General features: G+C 44.7%; 1 protein-coding gene across 2 annotated transcripts in view; it reads left to right on the forward strand.

Moving 5' to 3' along the window:
* LOC133635386 (ankyrin repeat domain-containing protein 13C-like) overlaps positions 1-17170 on the forward strand; it is a 61842-nt gene that overhangs the window by 20756 nt on the left and 23916 nt on the right. For both annotated transcript variants that reach the window (XM_062028539.1, XM_062028538.1), the window contains exons 4-6: positions 7314-7399; positions 8655-8700; positions 10587-10653. In XM_062028539.1, coding sequence (XP_061884523.1) covers positions 7314-7399; positions 8655-8700; positions 10587-10653 — 199 coding nt within the window. The remainder of the gene's footprint in view (positions 1-7313; positions 7400-8654; positions 8701-10586; positions 10654-17170) is intronic.

Genomic DNA, 17170 nt, shown 5'->3' on the forward strand with positions numbered 1-17170 from the left:
CGATATTGCCATATTTTTGCTGAAAGGATTTAGTAGAGAAAATCGACGATAAAGTTCGCAACTTTTGCTCGCTGATAAAAAAAAAGCCTTGCCTGTAGCGGAAGTAGCGTGACGTCACAGGAGCTAGTATTCCTCACAATTCCCCGTTGTTTACAATGGAGCGAGAGAGATTGGGACCGAGAAAGTGATGATTACCCCATTAATTTGAGCGAGGATGAAAGATTCGTAGATGAGGAACGTTACAGTGAATGACTTGAGAGACAGTGATGGACGTATCTTTTTTCGCTCTGACCGTAACTTAGGTACAAGCTGGCTCATTGGATTCCACACTCTCTCCTTTTTTTATTGTAGATCACAGATTTGTATTTTAAACCACCTGGGATACTATATCCTCTTGAAAATGAGAGTCGAGCACGCGAAATGGACATTCAGTGCCTTTTATCTCCACGACAATACATCGGCGAAATGCTTAAGCTACGAGCTAACGTGATAGCATCTTGCTTTAACTGCATATAGAAACAAAAGAAATAAACCCCTGACTGGAAGTATAGATAGAAAATCAACAATACTATTAAACCGTGGACATGTAAATACACGGTTAATGCTTTCCAGGCTGGCGAAGGTTAACAATGCTGTGCTAACGACGCCATTGAAGCTAACTTAGCAACCGCACTGCACAGAGCTATGCTAAAAACATTAGCTCTCCACCTACGCCAGCCAGCCCTCATTTGCTCATCAACACCCGTGCTCACCTGCGTTCCAGCGATCGGCAGAAGGACGAAGGACTTCACCCGATGCGTTTGGCGGCCCGGAGACGTAGGAAGTCAAGGTGAAGTCGGCGGCTAGCGCGGCTAGCGCGGCTAGCGCTCCAACAAAGTCCTCCTGGTTGTGTTGCTGTAGTCCGCTGCTAATACACTGATCCCACCTACAACTGTCTTCTTTGCAGCCTTCATTGTTCATTCAAAAAATTGCAAAAGATGTCCAGAATACTCTGGAATTATGAAATGAAAACAGAGCTTTTTGTATAGGATTCTACGGGTACCATAACTTCCGTTACTCGGACTTCGTCACGCGCATACGTCATCATACCGCGATGTTTCAGCCGGATATTTCCCGGGAATTTTAAAATGTCACTTTATAAGTTAACCCGGCCGTATTGGCATGTGTTGCAATGTTAAGATTTCATCATTGATATATAAACTATCAGACTGCGTGGTCGCTAGTAGTGGCTTTCAGTAGGCCTTTAAGCTGTACATCAAGCAAGAATGGGAAAGAATTCCACCTGAGAAGCTTCAAAAATGTGTCTCCTCAGTTCCCAAACCTTTACTGAGTGTTGTTAAAAGGAAAGGCCATGTAACACAGTGGTGAACATGCCCTTTCCCAACTACTTTGTCACGTGTTGCAGCCATGAAATTCTAAGTTAATTATTATTTGCAAAAAAAAAAAAAAGTTTATGAGTTTGAACATGAAATATGTTGTCTTTGTAGCATATTCAACTGAATATGGCTTGAAAAGGATTTGCAAATCATTGTATTCCATTTATACTTACATCTAACACAATTTCCCAACTCATATGGAAACGGGGTTTGTACATGCAATGCTACATTTAGTTTAGATCAATATTTTATTCAAGACAGAAGTTTGAAGTTTACACTTTATTGATTTGATTGATTATTTATTACTATATATTGATTTTCTATTAATATTAGAGATGTCCGATAATGGCTTTTTTGCCGATATTCCAACTCTTAATTAACGGTTCCGATATCAAGCGATACCGATATATACAGTGGTGGAATGAACACATTATTATGCCCAGTTTTGTTGTGGTGCCCCGCTGGATGCATTAAACAATGTAACAAGGTTTTCCAAAATAAATCAACTCAAGTTATGGGGAAAAAAAATGCCAACATGGCACTGCCATATTTATTATTGACGTCACAAAGTGCATTATTTTATTTAACATGCCTCAAAACAGCAGCTTGGAATTTGGGACATGCTCTCCCTGAGAGAGCATGAGGAGGTTGAGGGGGGCGGGGTTTTGGGTAGCAGGGGGTGTATATTGTAGCGTCCCGGAAGAGTTAGTGCTGCAAGGGGTTCTGGGTATTTGTTCTGTTGTGTTTATGTTGTGTGACGGTGCGGATGTCCTCCAGAAATGTGTTTGTCATTCTTCTTTGGTGTGGGTTCACAGTGTGGCGCATATTTGTAACAGTGTTAAACTTGTTTACACGGCCACCCTCAGTGTGACCTGTATGGCTGTTGACCAAGTATGCTTGCATTCACTTGTGTGTGTGAAAAGCCGTAGATATTATGTGACTGGGCCGGCACGCAAAGGCAGTGCCTTTAAGGTTTATTGGTGCTCTGTACTTCTCCCTACGTCCGTGCACACAGCGGCCTTTTAAAAAGTCATACATTTTACTTTTTGAAACCGATACCGATCATTTCCGATATTTTAAAGCATTTATTGTCCGATCTCTAATTAATATATATTGATTTATTGGAGTTTATGTATTTGCATGCAATGTACAAAACTACACAAGTATTTAATTCAAAACATAAGTTTTAATCATAGTATTTATTGATTTGATTGATTATTTATTACTACAAAACTCAAAAGCAGTGAAGTTGTCACGTTGTGTAAATGGTAAATAAAAAGAGAATACAACAAATCCTTTTCAACTTATATTCAATTGAATAGACTGCAAAGACAAGATATTTCATGTTCACACTGACAAACTTCATTTTTTGCAAATATTAGCTCATTTGGAATTTGAGCTCTTCCAATGAAATCTGCCATTTCAACAGGACCTTCCTGTCCTGTCCTGTCTTGCTTGCATCCCGCCATGCAGTCGGGCTCCACCCCAGTCAGTCCACCTGGTACTAGAGTCAATATTGACTGTTCTCATGTTCCTGGACACCTGCCAGACTAGCAGTCAGACCCAAAGAACTTCACTGGTGATGGAGAGCGGACTCTGTGCGGTCTGAACTCTGGCCTAATTATACCCCAGACTGGAGAGAAGTATCCGTGCGAGAGAGGCAGTTTGGTCCGGACTAGTTCTAGTTCTAGTTCTACTGGATCTGATGTAGGGTTGTACGGTATACTGGTACTAGTAAAGTACTGCGATACTAATTAATCATATTTAGGGTATAACGGTGCGTCGTCACGTCGTGACATTGGTGGTTTTACCAGCAGAGGAGCACGTTCGGCAGCGCACACACACAGAGTACTTACAAGCAGACACCGTGTGTAGACAGAAAAGGGAGAATGGACGCATTTTGGTGTAAAAAGTCAAGATAAAGGTGAAGTTATAACACTGAAACACCCTCAGGAAAAGGTGCTTTAAGACATGGTTAGCTAGCAGTGTTTTAGCTACTTCTAAATCACTAATCCTTGTCTCCATGGCGACAAATAAAGTAAGTTTCTTACAAGTATCATTATCACTGCAGGACGAGGAATAGCTAAACATGCTTCACTACACACCGTAGGGGGATACGATCGCTAACCGCTAACAGCAAGCTTGCATTCCTCAATGTAAACAAATGCCATGGGTGGATCTACACCTGACATCCACTGTAATGATACCAAGTACAGGAGTGTATCTAGTCGATACTACTATGATTACATCAATATTTTTTAATGTCACAAAATCTTTTTTCCTTTTAAAAAAAAAATCCATATTCTGTTTATAAAGTCAGTAAATACGTCCCTGGACACATGAGCACTTTGAATATGACCAATGTATGATCCTGTAACTACTTGGTATCGGATCCATACCTAAATGTGTGGTATCATCCAAAACTAATGTCAAGTATCAAAGAAGAGAAGAATCACTGATTATTACATTTTAACAGAAGTGTAGATAGAACATGTTAAAAGAGAAAATAAGCAGATATTAACAGCAAATGAACAAGTAGATTAATAATCCATTTGTTACAGTTTGTCCTTTATAATATGTACAAAATAATGGGTGTATAAATGACGCAATATGTTACTGCATACGTCAGCAGACTACCGTAATTTCCGGACTATAAGCCGCACCTGACTATAAGCCGCACCAGCTAAATTTAGGGGAACATACAGATTGCTCCATATATAAGCCGCACCCGACTATAAGCCGCAGGGTTTTGATGTGTAATTACGTAGTATATAGGGGTTCCTGCTACCACGGAGGGGATTGTCGGGACAGAGATGACTGTTTGGGAACGCAAAGCGTCCCATTTATTAACAATAAATCTTTCAATCATTCAATCAAACTTTCACATCTTTGACATGGCGAACAGCATTCGTGCAGAGTACAAATAATACAACGGTGCAAAGTAATACAAAGTGCTCACCTGTACGTTATCAAAATAACCAGCCTACCGGTATATGAAAAGTCAGTCTTTAATCATTGTGTCATCGTCTTCCTCCTGCGTACTAAAACCACCGAAATCCTCTTCGTCGGTGTCGGAGAAGAACAGGCCGTAAATAAGCCGCACCCTTGTATAAGCCGCAGGGACCAGAACGAGGGGAAAAAGTAGCGGCTTATAGTCCGGAAATTACGGTAATTAGGAGTCTTTGTTTGTTTACTTACTACTAAAAGACAAGTTGTCTAGTATGTTCACTATTTTATTTAAGGCCTAAATGACAATAATAAACATATGTGACCTGTGCTGGCAAAATGAGTCACAATGAGGAAATTTTAAAAACTGAGTTATTGTTATTTACACATTCTCCATCTAAAGACCTTCAAAATGATATATGGTTTGTTGGAATCGGACAGAAAATGACCGAGTTACATCCGATTGAAGTCGACCAAGTTTGAGGGTCCGTTTTGAGAAAAAACAGCTTAAAGTTTACTGTTCCAGAACAGAATGTTCCAAAACAAAACTCCATAGCAACCATACCTTAAAAGTCCTTGTAGCAACACCAAAATTGGTACAATTAAAGTCAAATCCCATGTCTAAAGGAAAAATATATATTCAACTCTATTGAAAACGGTTATGTACAAAAATGTCAACACTGTTATGTCCGTTTTTTTGTTCACTGGTCAGTTTGTCAGCTGGTCAGCTGTCCGTAATATTCCTGACCAGCAGCACTTCGCCGACTGCAGTGAATTTAGCGCACTTGCAACCGCCTGTGTACCCTCTCCACCTTCTAAATCCATTACGGAATTTAAAACACTCTAACTTATCCACAAAAATAATAATTAAATGTTCGAAAATCACCTTTTTTCACCAAATATTCCGCTCGAATTACTGTGTTGTTTTTCATCAGGGTGCAGCCATGATACCACAATGCACCGCGCGGGGTGATTCAACCAATGAGGGTACGCCTCACAGCGACCCTTAGCAACAAGCTGGATTTGTTTACGTCGGGACAGGTTTAAAAACTCGAATTGTATTGGTTCAGAATGGCGTCATCGGGAATTCCATGCTCATTTTTAGAAAGTAGGTCAACTTGGCGTCACAATGATACCAAATATGGCTAGGGCAGGGGTCGGCAACCCGCGGCTCTTTGACCACTCTGATGCGGCTCAGCTGCATACTTGTCGACCCCCCCAATTTTACCAGGAGATTTATGGATCTCAGTGCCTCTCCTAGATAACTCCCAGGGCAAATATAATCCTATTTTCACTCTAATTACTAAATTAAGGGCATGCCCTAATTGCACTGCAATAATTGTCCTCTATAGCATTTACTTACAAACAGCGTGCCAGCCCGGCCACATGTTGTATGTAGCTTTTACTTGCACACGCAGGAGACAGCAAAGCATACTTAGTCATCAGCCACACAGCTTACACTGACGGTAGCCGTACCATATAAAACAACTTTAACACTGTTACGTTACAAATATGCGCCACACTGTGAACCCACACCAAAAAGAATGAAAAACACATTTCTGGAGGACATCCCACTGTAACACAACATAAACACAACACAACCAATACCCAGAATCCCATGCAGCCCTAACTCTTCCGGTCTAGATCATACACCCCCGCTACCACAAAACCCCCCCACACATCAACCCCCCACCCCCCCACCCCTCCGTGCGTCGGTTGAGCGGAAATAATGAGAGGGTTGGCAAGTATGACGCTATCAAGCGCCATTGATTCAAATCTCGCGGGCCGCACTGACATCAAATTTCCATATTAAAGTGCGTGCCGGTGCGTGTGTCTGAGACCCCTGGTTAACATAGCACAAAGCAATTAAAGCTTTGTATGCGGTGTTTTTCATTTTAAATTAATTTTTTTTTTTTGTGGCTCCCATTATTTTCTTTAATTTGTGAAACTTGCCAAAATGGCTCTTTGAGTGGTAAAGGTTGCCGACCCCTGGGCTAGGAGGATTCCCCCTTATTGAAAACACTTGATTTTCTCAAGGAATTTTAACACCAAGGACTCATTTCTGAAGACATACCTCGTACAAAACCTTCAAATAAAGGTGATTTAAGATGTTTTCTTGCTATTTCGATGATTGGGATCGCTAGATTGTGGCTTTATGGACTGGTTTTTGGGAAAATCTCAATTTCAACCAAGATAATTTTTTTTCTTTTTTTTTTCTTTTTTTTTTAAAAAAAATTTTAAAAAAAATTAAAAAAAAAAATTAAATTTTTTTTTTTTTAAAAAGATACATTTTTTTCACTTATTTGCCTGTAGCTCAAAATTAGCCTGTGCGCATTCCGACTCATTTTGCCAGCACGGGTCACATAAGTTTCATGTACACTAACATTTGTTGTTACAATAAAGACAAAAATGACATTTTTGTGGTCCCCTTTATTTAGAAAAGTATCGAAATACAATTTGGTACCGGAACCAGAATAGTGGTATCGGGACAACCCCTAACCTGTTGACGGGGAGAGTGTTCTACTGACAATGTTCTGAGCTCCTGTTTCCAAGCAAGTGTAGCTTATAGCTGATGTTTCTTGTCTGTCTTGAGACCACAACTCTTGCGATCAATGACATCAAGATGCCATCAATCCTAAATTTCAGACCTTTGTTCATGACGTCATTGTCCCAAGTTAAGACCTCTGAGCTGAGGAACCAATCCTGCAGTCCTTGACAGTGTTTGCTGACCTTGGTACCTCAATGCTAATGATAGCATTTAGGAAATGTAGCTTACCACCACCAAGTGTGAAAGTGGAGTGAGTGAATGATGGATTCTCATTTCTCTGTGAGCGCTTTGAGTTGATAGAAAAGCACCAAATCAACCAAATCCATTATTGTATTATTATTACTGAGGTTTTTGCGCGCCCTCCCAGATCGGTGAAGCAATGCTTGGAAGAACATTTGTGTTTTACTTACTCGTTAATGCAACTCTGTTTCTGTGTGGGTTAGTAACGGCTCTGCTGAGGAAGTTGAAGCAACAGTCCAGGGAGAGTGTGGAGGAGAAGAGGCCCAAGTTACTAACTGCACTGAAAGAGGTATTATATCATTGTGTATGTGCTGAAAGATTCATTTAGGATTGTTTATCAAAATATAACTATAGATGTCAACATTGTGTATGTGCTGAAAGATTCATTTAGGATTGTTTATCAAAATATAACTATAGATGTCAACATTGTGTATGTGCTGAAAGATTCATTTAGGATTGTTTATCAAAATATAACTATAGATGTCAACATTGTGTATGTGCTGAAAGATTCATTTAGGATTGTTTATCAAAATATAACTATACATGTCAACATTGTGTATGTGCTGAAAGATTCATTTATGATTGTTTATCAAAATATAACTATAGATGTCAACATTGTGTATGTGCTGAAAGATTCATTTAGGATTGTTTATCAAAATATAACTATAGATGTCAACATTGTGTATGTGCTGAAAGATTCATTTAGGATTGTTTATCAAAATATAACTATAGATGTCAACATTGTGTACGTGCTGAAATATTCATTTATGATTGTTTTTCAAAATATAACTATAGTGCCCAAAGTAGGCTTCAAAATAAACCATTTATTTATTTTTCTTCAGATTGCATGAAAAGGCTTTGTTAGATAATTACATAGATCAGAGGTCCTTAACCATAGGGCCCGGGCACATTGTTGGGCCGTCAGCGCTGCCGAGAGTGCCGCAAAAAAATATGTGTTTGTCAGCTGTGGTCCGTATGCAGTACTCAGTTGTAGTACACTTTTCCACCACTCGTGGCAGTAATGACAATATCAAACAAGCATAGAAAGACAGGAGCTAAAGTCATAGAGAAGTTTCATAAGCGCAAAAATGATGACTAAAGTGGTGAAGATGTCATTTAATTTGCACATCAATCATATTGACAGTCTAGTTAAGAAATATTAAACCATTCATTTAATCAAATACTCATCATTATTGTATTTACTTTAGATGCAATCATGGAATATGACTAAAATCCAGTGTTAATATTTGTGTAGTGTAAAAGTGAGGTCAAAAGGTTGCCAACCCTGATGTAAACAGAAGTGTATGAGTGGAAATATACACCCCATTATTGTCAGCCATCTTCTATGACTAATGACCATTTGTAGTTTTGTCAGTGTGGACTAGCACTTGTGTGGACTTGAGTCAGCCAGTCTCAGGGTTGTGGAGATGAAGGTCTCGGTCACGGATCCCGTACCCGTACCCGAGTCAATATGAGGTTGTGAAGGATGGAGAAGGTCATCATGGCAGACTCACATTTCACCTGCTGATCTTCTCTCCTTGCAGCTTGGAGACTTTTACTTGGAGCTTCACTGGGACTTCCAGAGTTGGGGTGAGTCAAGTAGTCCAAAGTCTCACACCAGCTGGCTAGACCACGGTCTCTCCTCTACTCGGGACTATGGAGCTACATTAGGGCCAGCAGTGATGTACTTGAAACATTCAGAAAATCCAGTTTCAATGGTAAATTTAGAACAAAATGAGATATAATTAGGAGTCTTTCTTTTGAATCAATTCTTCATTTTCATTAGAGATTCTGTTTTTTTTCCAAATTGAAACTTTTTTTTTGCAAGTTTATGTCGTTTTGTTTCGTTGCGCCTTGCCGAGCGTTCACTTTTCCACTTTATTTAGCACCAAAGTTGTGTACGATGTCACCAACCTGGCCATTTTTAAAAAGTGAGGTTGTGTAGTTGCTTATTTTGGTCTGCGTTAATCCCACGATGATCTCCCAGCTCCTCATGACAAAGAAAAACACGAGTCCGGTAAATTGGCGGTCCAAGCATGATGCCACGCCCCCCAAGTGAAATCCGAGCTTTCTGTCATAAAGCCACGCCCCTCTCAGTTAATGCCACGCCCCCCCAGGTAATATCCGAGCTGTCTGTCGTGAAACTACACCCCTCTCAGTTAACACCATGCCCCCCCAGGTGAAATCCGAGCTGTACGTATTAAAGCCACGCCCCTCTCAGTTGATGCCACGCCCCCCCAGGTAATATCCAAGCTGTCTGTCGTGAAACTACACCCCTCTCAGTTAATGCCACGCCCCCAGATGAAATCTGAGCTGTCCGTCATGACGCCACGCCCCTCTCAGTTGATGCCACACCCCCCAGGTTGAAACCCGAGTTGTCTGTCACGAAGCCACGCCCCTCTCAATTTATGCTACACCCCCAATGTGAAATCCGAGCTGTTTGTCATGAAGCCACGCCCCTCTCAGTTGATGCCACGCCCCCAGGTGAAATCTGAGCTGTCTGTCATGACGCCACGCCCCTCTCAGTTGATACTACACCCCCAATGTGAAATCTGAGTGGTTTGTCATGAAGCCACGCCCCCTCAGTTGATACCACGCCCCCCGGGTGGGATCCAAGCTGTCTGTCATGATGCCACGCCCCCAGCTGAAATATAAACTGTCCGTATAATGCCACACCCCTCTCAGTTGATGCCACACCCCCAGGTGATATCCGAGTTGTCTGTCATAAAGCCCCGCCCCTCTCAGTTGATGCTACACCCCCAATGTGAAATCCGAGCTGTTTGTCATGAAGCCACGCCCCTCTCAGTTGATGCTACGCCCCCCCAGTGAAGTCCAAGCTGTCTGTCATGATGCCACGCCCCTCTCAGTTGATGTCACGCCCCCCCCAGTGAAATCCAAGCTGTCCGTAATAATGCCACGCCCCTCTATTGATGCCAAGCCCCTCAGGTGAAATCTTACTTGTTCGTCGTGAAGCCACGCCCCCCTCAGTTGATATCACACCCCCCGGGTGAAATTCAAGCAGTCTGGTGCCACGCCCCTCTCCGTTGATGCCACGCCCCCAGGGGAAATCCAAGCTGTCCATCATAATGCCACGCCCCTCTCAGTTGATGCCACGCCCCCCAGGTGAAATCCGAGTCTTCTGTCCTAATGCCACGCCTCCCAGGTGAAATCCGGGAAATCTGAATTTGTTGAACCTGAAAAAGAATGTGAAACTAAATAAAACTTAAAAATAAGGTTTGAATCTCACAAATCAAAGTATGTGAAGATGAAAGGAATTACCAGAGTGAAAACAAGTCTGCAGTTTTTATTTATTTGGAACTGATCAAAATTCAACATCAAAACTTGATTTTTTCAAGTAGAACACGTTGAACTCTAATTGATCATTTTGCTGACAAACTAAGTGTGTTGATTATTTTAGTGATCAATGAACTTATTAGTTTATGCTTTGATGCTAACTAAATTACTTTTTGTTCCAGTGCCTCTACTCTCCAGAATTCTGCCTTCTGATGCCTGCAAGATCTCCAAGCAGGGACTCAACATCAGGCAGGTCCACCCACTGTAGTATGTTGCAGGTCCACCCACTGTAGTATGATGCAGGTCCACCCACTGTAGTATGTTGGAGGTCCACCCACTGTAGTATGATGCAGGTCCACCCACTGTAGTATGATGCAGGTCCACCCACTGTAGTATGTTGGAGGTCCACCCACTGTAGTATGATGCAGGTCCACCCACTGTAGTATGTTGCAGGTCCACCCACTGTAGTATGATGCAGGTCCACCCACTGTAGTATGATGCAGGTCCACCCACTGTAGTATGATGCAGGTCCTCCCACTGTAGTATGATGCAAGACCACCCACTGTAGTATGATGCAGGTCCACCCACTGTAGTATGATGCAGGTCCACCCACTGTAGTATGATGCAGGTCCACCCACTGTGGAATGTTGCAGGTCCACCCACTGTGGTATGTTGCAGGTCCACCCACTGTAGTATGATGCAGGTCCACCCACTGTAGTATGTTGCAGGTCCACCCACTGTAGTATGATGCAGGTCCTCCCACTGTAGTATGATGCAAGACCACCCACTGTAGTATGATGCAGGTCCACCCACTGTAGTATGTTGCAGGACCTCCCACTGTAGTATGATGCAGGTCCACCCACTGTAGTATGTTGCAGGTCCACCCACTGTAGTATGTTGCAGGCCCTCCCACTGTAGTATGATGCAGGTCCACCCACTGTAGTATGATGCAGGTCCACCCACTGTAGTATGATGCAGGTCCACCCACTGTAGTATGTTGCAGGTCCACCCACTGTAGTATGATGCAGGTCCACCCACTGTAGTATGTTGCAGGTCCACCCACTGTAGTATGATGCAGGTCCACCCACTGTAGTATGTTGCAGGTCCACCCACTGTAGTATGTTGCAGGTCCACCCACTGTAGTATGATGCAGGTCCACCCACTGTAGTATGATGCAGGTCCACCCACTGTAGTATGTTGCAGGTCCACCCACTGTAGTATGATGCAGGTCCACCCACTGTAGTATGATGCAGGTCCTCCCACTGTAGTATGATGCAGGTCCACCCACTGTAGTATGTTGCAGGTCCACCCACTGTAGTATGATGCAGGTCCACCCACTGTAGTATGTTGCAGGTCCACCCACTGTAGTATGATGCAGGTCCACCCACTGTAGTATGATGCAGGTCCACCCACTGTAGTATGTTGCAGGTCCACCCACTGTAGTATGTTGCAGGTCCTCCCACTGTAGTATGATGCAGGTCCACCCACTGTAGTATGTTGCAGGTCCACCCACTGTAGTATGATGCAGGTCCACCCACTGTAGTATGTTGCAGGTCCACCCACTGTAGTATGATGCAGGTCCACCCACTGTAGTATGATGCAGGTCCACCCACTGTGGTATGATGCAGGTCCAACCACTGTAGTATGATGCAGGTCCACCCACTGTAGTATGATGCAGGTCCACCCACTGTGGTATGATGCAGGTCCAACCACTGTAGTATGATGCAGGTCCACCCACTGTAGTATGTTGCAGGTCCACCCACTGTAGTATGATGCAGGTCCACCCACTGTAGTATGTTGCAGGTCCACCCACTGTAGTATGATGCAGGCCCACCCACTGTAGTATGTTGCAGGTCCAACCACTGTAGTATGATGCAGGTCCACCCACTGTAGTATGATGCAGGTCCACCCACTGTAGTATGATGCAGGTCCAACCACTGTAGTATGTTGCAGGTCCACCCACTGTAGTATGTTGCAGGTCCACCCACTGTAGTATGATGCAGGTCCACCCACTGTAGTATGTTGGAGGTCCACCCACTGTAGTATGATGCAGGTCCACCCACTGTAGTATGATGCAGGTCCACCCACTGTAGTATGTTGGAGGTCCACCCACTGTAGTATGATGCAGGTCCACCCACTGTAGTATGTTGCAGGTCCACCCACTGTAGTATGATGCAGGTCCACCCACTGTAGTATGATGCAGGTCCACCCACTGTAGTATGATGCAGGTCCTCCCACTGTAGTATGATGCAAGACCACCCACTGTAGTATGATGCAGGTCCACCCACTGTAGTATGATGCAGGTCCACCCACTGTAGTATGATGCAGGTCCACCCACTGTGGAATGTTGCAGGTCCACCCACTGTGGTATGTTGCAGGTCCACCCACTGTAGTATGATGCAGGTCCACCCACTGTAGTATGTTGCAGGTCCACCCACTGTAGTATGATGCAGGTCCTCCCACTGTAGTATGATGCAAGACCACCCACTGTAGTATGATGCAGGTCCACCCACTGTAGTATGTTGCAGGACCTCCCACTGTAGTATGATGCAGGTCCACCCACTGTAGTATGTTGCAGGTCCACCCACTGTAGTATGTTGCAGGCCCTCCCACTGTAGTATGATGCAGGTCCACCCACTGTAGTATGATGCAGGTCCACCCACTGTAGTATGATGCAGGTCCACCCACTGTAGTATGTTGCAGGTCCACCCACTGTAGTATGATGCAGGTCCACCCACTGTAGTATGTTGCAGGTCCACCCACTGTAGTATGATGCAGGTCCACCCACTGTAGTATGTTGCAGGTCCACCCACTGTAGTATGTTGCAGGTCCACCCACTGTAGTATGATGCAGGTCCACCCACTGTAGTATGATGCAGGTCCACCCACTGTAGTATGTTGCAGGTCCACCCACTGTAGTATGATGCAGGTCCACCCACTGTAGTATGATGCAGGTCCTCCCACTGTAGTATGATGCAGGTCCACCCACTGTAGTATGTTGCAGGTCCACCCACTGTAGTATGATGCAGGTCCACCCACTGTAGTATGTTGCAGGTCCACCCACTGTAGTATGATGCAGGTCCACCCACTGTAGTATGATGCAGGTCCACCCACTGTAGTATGTTGCAGGTCCACCCACTGTAGTATGTTGCAGGTCCTCCCACTGTAGTATGATGCAGGTCCACCCACTGTAGTATGTTGCAGGTCCACCCACTGTAGTATGATGCAGGTCCACCCACTGTAGTATGTTGCAGGTCCACCCACTGTAGTATGATGCAGGTCCACCCACTGTAGTATGATGCAGGTCCACCCACTGTGGTATGATGCAGGTCCAACCACTGTAGTATGATGCAGGTCCACCCACTGTAGTATGATGCAGGTCCACCCACTGTGGTATGATGCAGGTCCAACCACTGTAGTATGATGCAGGTCCACCCACTGTAGTATGTTGCAGGTCCACCCACTGTAGTATGATGCAGGTCCACCCACTGTAGTATGTTGCAGGTCCACCCACTGTAGTATGATGCAGGCCCACCCACTGTAGTATGTTGCAGGTCCAACCACTGTAGTATGATGCAGGTCCACCCACTGTAGTATGATGCAGGTCCACCCACTGTAGTATGATGCAGGTCCAACCACTGTAGTATGTTGCAGGTCCACCCACTGTAGTATGATGCAGGTCCACCCACTGTAGTATGATGCAGGTCCACCCACTGTAGTATGTTGCAGGTCCACCCACTGTAGTATGTTGCAGGTCCTCCCACTGTAGTATGATGCAGGTCCACCCACTGTAGTATGTTGCAGGTCCACCCACTGTAGTATGATGCAGGTCCACCCACTGTAGTATGATGCAGGTCCACCCACTGTGGTATGATGCAGGTCCAACCACTGTAGTATGATGCAGGTCCACCCACTGTAGTATGTTGCAGGTCCACCCACTGTAGTATGATGCAGGTCCACCCACTGTAGTATGTTGCAGGTCCACCCACTGTAGTATGATGCAGGCCCACCCACTGTAGTATGTTGCAGGTCCAACCACTGTAGTATGATGCAGGTCCACCCACTGTAGTATGATGCAGGTCCACCCACTGTAGTATGATGCAGGTCCAACCACTGTAGTATGTTGCAGGTCCACCCACTGTAGTATGATGCAGGTCCACCCACTGTAGTATGATGCAGGTCCACCCACTGTAGTATGTTGCAGGTCCACCCACTGTAGTATGTTGCAGGTCCTCCCACTGTAGTATGATGCAGGTCCACCCACTGTAGTATGTTGCAGGTCCACCCACTGTAGTATGATGCAGGTCCACCCACTGTAGTATGATGCAGGTCCACCCACTGTAGTATGATGCAGGTCCACCCACTGTGGTATGATAAAGGTCCACCCACTGTAGTATGATGCAGGTCCACCCACTGTAGTATGATGCAGGTCCACCCACTGTAGTATGTTGCAGGTCCACCCACTGTAGTATGATGCAGGCCCACCCACTGTAGTATGTTGCAGGTCCACCCACTGTAGTATGATGCAGGCCCACCCACTGTAGTATGTTGCAGGTCCAACCACTGTAGTATGATGCAGGTCCACCCACTGTAGTATGTTGCAGGTCCAACCACTGTAGTATGATGCAGGTCCTCCCACTGTAGTATGATGCAGGTCCACCCACTGTAGTATGATGCAGGTCCTCCCACTGTAGTATGATGCAGGTCCACCCACTGTAGTATGTTGCAGGTCCAACCACTGTAGTATGATGCAGGTCCACCCACTGTAGTATGTTGCAGGTCCACCCACTGTAGTATGTTGCAGGTCCTCCCACTGTAGTATGATGCAGGTCCACCCACTGTAGTATGTTGCAGGTCCACCCACTGTAGTATGATGCAGGTCCACCCACTGTAGTATGATGCAGGTCCACCCACTGTAGTATGTTGCAGGTCCACCCACTGTAGTATGATGCAGGTCCACCCACTGTAGTATGTTGCAGGTCCACCCACTGTAGTATGTTGCAGGTCCTCCCACTGTAGTATGATGCAGGTCCACCCACTGTAGTATGTTGCAGGTCCACCCACTGTAGTATGATGCAGGTCCACCCACTGTAGTATGTTGCAGGTCCACCCACTGTAGTATGTTGCAGGTCCTCCCACTGTAGTATGATGCAGGTCCACCCACTGTAGTATGTTGCAGGTCCACCCACTGTAGTATGTTGCAGGTCCTCCCACTGTAGTATGATGCAGGTCCACCCACTGTAGTATGTTGCAGGTCCACCCACTGTAGTATGATGCAGGTCCACCCACTGTAGTATGTTGCAGGTCCTCCCACTGTAGTATGATGCAGGTCCACCCACTGTAGTATGTTGCAGGTCCACCCACTGTAGTATGATGCAGGTCCACCCACTGTAGTATGTTGCAGGTCCACCCACTGTAGTATGTTGCAGGTCCTCCCACTGTAGTATGATGCAGGTCCACCCACTGTAGTATGTTGCAGGTCCACCCACTGTAGTATGATGCAGGTCCACCCACTGTAGTATGATGCAGGTCCACCCACTGTGGTATGATGCAGGTCCACCCACTGTAGTATGATGCAGGTCCACCCACTGTAGTATGTTGCAGGTCCACCCACTGTAGTATGATGCAGGCCCACCCACTGTAGTATGTTGCAGGTCCACCCACTGTAGTATGATGCAGGCCCACCCACTGTAGTATGTTGCAGGTCCAACCACTGTAGTATGATGCAGGTCCACCCACTGTAGTATGTTGCAGGTCCAACCACTGTAGTATGATGCAGGTCCACCCACTGTAGTATGTTGCAGGTCCACCCACTGTAGTATGTTGCAGGTCCACCCACTGTAGTATGTTGCAGGTCCACCCACTGTAGTATGATGCAGGTCCACCCACTGTAGTATGTTGCAGCTAAAGTGTGTTTCAGACTGGAAGGAAGAGGACTAAGTAACGTGTGTTTCAGACTGGATGGAAGAGGACTAAGTCAAGTGTGTTTCAGACTGGAAGGACTAAGTAAAGTGTGTTTCAGACTGGATGGAAGAGGACTAAGTAAAGTGTGTTTCAGACTGGAAAGACTAAGTAAAGTGTGTTTCAGACTGGAAGGACTAAGTAAAGTGTGTTTGAGACTGGAAGGACTAAGTAAAGTGTGTTTCAGACTGGAAGGACTAAGTAAAGTGTGTTTCAGACTGGAAGGACTAAGTAAAGTGTGTTTCAGACTGCAAGGACTAAGTAAAGTGTGTTTCAGACTGGAAGGACTAAGTAAAGTGTGTTTCAGACTGGAAGGACTAAGTAAAGTGTGTTTCAGACTGGAAGAGGACTAAGTAAAGTGTGTTTCAGACTGGAAGGACTAAGTAAAGTGTGTTTCAGACTGGAAGGACTAAGTAAAGTGTGTTTCAGACTGGAAGGACTAAGTAAAGTGTGTTTCAGACTGCAAGGACTAAGTAAAGTGTGTTTCAGACTGCAAGGACTAAGTAAAGTGTGTTTCAGACTGGAAGGACTAAGTAAAGTGTGTTTCAGACTGCAAGGACTAAGTAAAGTGTGTTTCAGACTGGAAGGACTAAGTAAAGTGTGTTTCAGACTGGAAGGACTAAGTAAAGTGTGTTTCAGACTGGAAGGACTAAGTAAAGTGTGTTTCAGACTGGAAGGACTAAGTAAAGTGTGTTTCAGACTGGAAGGAGTAAGTAAAGTGTGTTTCAGACTGGAAGGACTAAGTAAAGTGTGTTTCAGACTGGATGGAAGAAGACTAAGTAAAGTGTGTTTCAGACTGGAAAGAC

This window comes from Entelurus aequoreus, linkage group LG19 (genome assembly GCF_033978785.1).
Source record: "Entelurus aequoreus isolate RoL-2023_Sb linkage group LG19, RoL_Eaeq_v1.1, whole genome shotgun sequence".
Taxonomy (NCBI): domain Eukaryota; kingdom Metazoa; phylum Chordata; class Actinopteri; order Syngnathiformes; family Syngnathidae; genus Entelurus; species Entelurus aequoreus.